The sequence below is a fragment of the Hylaeus anthracinus genome, unplaced genomic scaffold (assembly GCF_026225885.1).
Source record: "Hylaeus anthracinus isolate JK02 unplaced genomic scaffold, UHH_iyHylAnth1.0_haploid 17692, whole genome shotgun sequence".
Lineage (NCBI taxonomy): Eukaryota > Metazoa > Arthropoda > Insecta > Hymenoptera > Colletidae > Hylaeus > Hylaeus anthracinus.
In genome coordinates, this window is record NW_026534751.1 from 552 (window position 1) to 3,228 (window position 2,677).

Sequence of the window (2,677 nt, forward strand, 5' to 3'; positions counted from 1 at the left end):
TAGGCACGTTCGCGAAGATTTTATTTCGCATAAAGATTCGCAGTCTAATAATTACATCTAATTATTTCATATCTTTTATAATTACATTTATTTATTTTATATTTTTTATTAATTAATAAATAAGCTTACTTAAATAAAGAGTCGTAATGAACACCGCTCTCTCTCCATATATGTTCATAATATCGTACTCGGCCTTCGATTTGATGGCCTTCCAGTCATGGAATATATCATCCATAATTACCTTGAACTACGAATTTGTTAGTAAATTATAGTGAAAGTCACGGCTGATAGAAATGAATATCTCTTCACCCTTGCTTCATTAACGCCATAATGGTATAGTTTCGCCAAAGTTAAAAACGTTGCGCACAAAAATGGACACTGGTCAGATAGAGAATCCAAACTATCGGAAATTACAAATTTCGCTACCTGTAAATAAAATCAATATAATAAATGTCGTTCGCAACCATACTTATGTATGTATACGAATTTTTATTATTATCAACTAGTCGAATAAACGACAGGAATCAATGTAATATGAGTACTTACCTGTATAAAAGTAGTTATTATAGCGAATATAAATATAACAAGTCGCGCAAAATATTTTGAACAAGTACTTTGATAACACCATAATCCGCAAATTTGAGTGAACGTTTTAGTGGTCTTCAAGTATCGCCTTATGATAGTCTTGGCATCCATGGTAGAAGCAAAACGAACACCAAAACCCGACTGATTGTTACGCGAAAAGAAGCAGAAAGATTTACGATCGTCATAAATGATCGCATAGCTGTCGGTCATATCATTAAGTGGTTGCTTGAATAATTCATAGACGTGCAGAAGCTATTACGCGTCGCCTGACTAACCCTTATTGTCTTCAATGATTGGTGCGAAACACGTGAAACCATATAGTGCTCGTTAAAAATTAATCTTGAAACGTCTGAAAGCTTTCAATATCAGCAATTGGTCTTGTGAGGTATTTGGAATGGTTTGATTGTACGGTATTCCCATTACGCGAACGTTCTTCTAACATCTTTCTTATCCGAATAACGTGTCCTTTTCTAGATGTATTTCTACATGCGTTGCGGCACCAACGAGCAGTCAGTTCTAGTTCCACGATTTTTATTTACAATGGTTCGCGTACAGCGGTACTGTCATTGATTCTTTGATCGGGTATCAAAATACACACTCTGTTACGTACGCATATTCTTCGAAAACTACAATTTATTCGTAAGTTTTAGAGGTACAGATCTAAAAGTCGTCTAGGTGCTTGGCCTAGTTTTGTTACTTTTTCAAAGGTTTTATGGGGATTATATTCTACAGCGTCAAAAGTTAAAGGTATTATGGTCGGCACAGTCATTAATGCGCGTTCGCAAATTGTAAGCGTTTACGTTTATTAGACATTTGGCGACCACATGCATCGCGGTCACTTTTACCGCGTTTACCGGTAATATTTCTCCTCGACTTGCCAGGCCCCAAAACTTTAGAATTACCGTTTTCTTCTTCAGCTGACTCCTTCGACCCTGTATCCGAATATTTTAGCAAATAACTGGCAAATTACCACTAACACCCGACAATTTTTTCACCACCTGCGAGTCCACGAGGGCGATGTTTTTCTAGCGAGCAAACAGATACAAATTTACCGTCGAAAGTGCAACATCTCATTGCAGAAACCTCTTTGCAAATGAAGAAATTGTTGATTTTTAACAAGTGTATCTCCACATTTATTTACCACGTCACTGAGACTGTGATAGTACGTGTACCACTTCGGTAATATTTGCGAGGAGTGCGGATACGCAACAACACTTAAATTTTAATAACATGTGAGTCGTGCACTATAACTGAACACATTGTGAAGACTTCGTAAATTACTATGTTTCAATTTAGTTGCGAATGTCTCAATGTTTACGTGGATCGCAATACCGTAAGGTAGGAAACGGACACTTTCACAATCTGAAAATGAAATCGACATTATCGAAATGATTTAATGCCAGATTTTACTCGCAATTCTTTAATTATACTACGTGCAATGTATGAATGAAAGAACGTTACCTCTACGAAACTTCTTAAATTCATCGATTTCAGCCCACCGATAGTAAATTGAGGAGATATCAAGCTTTTTCTCAATATCAGTACGTATAATGCTTGAATTTTACATGAACCATTATACCACAGAGACTCGCATCTGTAAGCATAATTATGAAAAGGAAAAGTATCGGTTTCTGTTATTTGCCCTTAAACAATAATCGGGAAACGAAGCGCACTTTGTTTAGTCGTTTGAGTAATATGCATAAATGATGCGTTCATTTTGAAATATTGCAACATTGCGACCATGCTTTGATATTATTTAGTACTTACACTGCATCGTAAATATCGTTGCCAGCGTTCACTACACATTGTCCCTGAATTGCTAACACAAGTAGATGAACCAGTTGAGCCACTGTAAATGCCAAATGTTGATAGAATTCCATACACGGTTCCAATTTCAACACCTAAAGTAATACTATGCATTAATTATAGATCAACGTATACTCGTGCAAAGAATAACGTACCTTTAGCATCGTAACAGTGAGTGAGCCGATTACGATTACCGTCAGAACAGTAAAATGTATTTTATAGATATTTTCGACGTCATTCATATATCTGTTTCGAAACATTTAATTATGAAAGACCGATCAGTATT

General features: G+C 36.0%; 1 protein-coding gene across 2 annotated transcripts; it reads right to left on the minus strand.

Annotated features, from left to right (window-relative positions):
* Nucleotides 1-369: 369 nt before the first annotated feature.
* LOC128892775 (uncharacterized) lies at nucleotides 370-2,640 on the minus strand. Of its 2 annotated transcripts, XR_008461181.1 has the most exons (6): nucleotides 2,547-2,640; nucleotides 2,353-2,486; nucleotides 2,047-2,179; nucleotides 1,638-1,947; nucleotides 547-1,517; nucleotides 370-426 (listed from the first exon to the last, which is right to left on the minus strand). XR_008461181.1 is itself a non-coding variant. In XM_054153316.1 (4 exons), exons 1-4 carry the CDS (start codon nucleotides 2,631-2,633, stop codon nucleotides 1,900-1,902), a joined length of 402 nt encoding a protein of 133 aa, XP_054009291.1. In that variant the 5' UTR covers nucleotide 2,634; the 3' UTR covers nucleotides 1,151-1,899. The 2 variants fall into 2 exon arrangements, 1 of the variants encoding a protein (XP_054009291.1); XM_054153316.1 differs by lacking the exon at nucleotides 370-426 and having other exon boundaries at nucleotides 1,151-1,947; nucleotides 2,547-2,634.
* Between the last annotated feature and the right edge of the window lie 37 nt (nucleotides 2,641-2,677).

What these genes read in the sequence shown, in the direction of transcription:
- LOC128892775 (XM_054153316.1), bottom strand. Translation starts at nt 2,633, where the DNA reads ATGAATGACGTCGAAAATATCTATAAAATACATTTTACTGTTCTGACG. An exon ending in TCACTGTTACGATGCTAAAG is followed by an intron (nt 2,487 to 2,546) that starts GTACGTTATTCT and finishes GTATTACTTTAG; the next exon opens with GTGTTGAAATTGGAACCGTG. An exon ending in AACGATATTTACGATGCAGT is followed by an intron (nt 2,180 to 2,352) that starts GTAAGTACTAAA and finishes TTATGCTTACAG; the next exon opens with ATGCGAGTCTCTGTGGTATA.